We start from the raw sequence: 1,180 nt of genomic DNA, 5'->3' as shown, positions 1-1,180 counted from the left end.
AGTTGATACAAAACTTAAATTTAATAAATGCCATATGATGCTTTCTTAGCATAATACTCATTGCACAGCTGACATTAATATATATTAATCCTCCTTGCTTAAAAGAACAAACTACTTACTAGCAATTTAGGAACTTAATTTACATGCACATAATGAATATGTCTTTCTTATGTATTTAGTAGGTTAGTCTCCAATGCAATATTTTCATAACTTTGTACAAACTACATGGATCTGAAAGCTTTGAACTGGATTTATATTTCTAAAACACCTTCTGAGGGACTTCTAGGAAGATGGCAGACTAGAGGTGCCCAGGGTGTGTTCCTTCCACAGAAGAAGACTGAAACGGGCCCACTGCCACTGCTGCTGCAGTTGCTGGAGCCATTGTCCAGTCTTAGAACCATTTCCCATTGCAGAGCAGCTCCCTGCAGAGCAGCAGTCTTGCAGGTGACTTGTCTTTGCAGCTATGCACTCCACAGTCACAAGAAAGGTGGCTGCAACCACCACCACCATTGATGCTGCTATGATTCAACACCACTGCTGCCGAGGACACTGCAGATGTGAGGGAGGCAGTTGCAGCTGCTGGTGATGCTGCCACCCCCATGGGGTAACTCCACCACCACCAAGGACACCACAGATGCAAGGGAAGCAGTTGCAGCTGCCAGAGTTGCTGCCTCCCCCATGAGGTAATCCTGCTACCACTATGAATGCTGCAGATGTGACAGAGGATGTTGCAACCACCAGCACCACTGTCACCCTCATCAGGTAACCCTGCTGCCTCCAAGAACACCACCAAGGAAACTGCAGATACAAGGGAGGCAGTTGCAGCCACTGGTGCTGCCATGGAGTAACCCCGCCTCACCAAGGACACCACAGACGTGAGAGAGGCAGTTGCGGCTGCCACCCCCATGAGATAGCCCCACTGTCACTGCAGATGCTGCAGACATGAAGTGGCGTGGTCCACGCCATGGCAGGATCCTAAGGAATCAGCTTGGGCTGCCCTCTCTGAGTTGGCAAGGCTGCCAGAGGGAGAGCTATTGGCAAGACCGCAGCTATGAGCACTTGCTACAACCATAAGGGCTACTGCCTCAGCTTCATGGTACTGCTTTTGCTTTCTCTTTCGATATTTTGGTTAGAGTGGCAGTTCTCTGAATTCCCAAAAGATTATAAAAATAACACAAAT

The 1,180-nt window shown here is 48.0% G+C and overlaps 1 protein-coding gene across 1 annotated transcript in view; it reads right to left on the bottom strand.

The window, feature by feature from the left end:
• LIPJ (lipase, family member J) overlaps nucleotides 1-601 on the bottom strand; it is a 24,639-nt gene extending 24,038 nt beyond the window's left edge. Inside the window, exon 1 of the mRNA XM_008594889.1 lies at nucleotides 470-601. Coding sequence (XP_008593111.1) covers nucleotides 470-601 — 132 coding nt within the window. The remainder of the gene's footprint in view (nucleotides 1-469) is intronic.
• Nucleotides 602-1,180: the final 579 nt, after the last annotated feature.

The sequence above is a fragment of the Galeopterus variegatus genome, unplaced genomic scaffold (assembly GCF_000696425.1).
Source record: "Galeopterus variegatus unplaced genomic scaffold, G_variegatus-3.0.2 Scaffold11807, whole genome shotgun sequence".
In the NCBI taxonomy this organism is placed as follows: domain Eukaryota; kingdom Metazoa; phylum Chordata; class Mammalia; order Dermoptera; family Cynocephalidae; genus Galeopterus; species Galeopterus variegatus.
The sequence above is the reverse complement of the archived record's forward strand: the minus strand, read 5'-3'. Positions and strand labels throughout refer to the sequence as shown.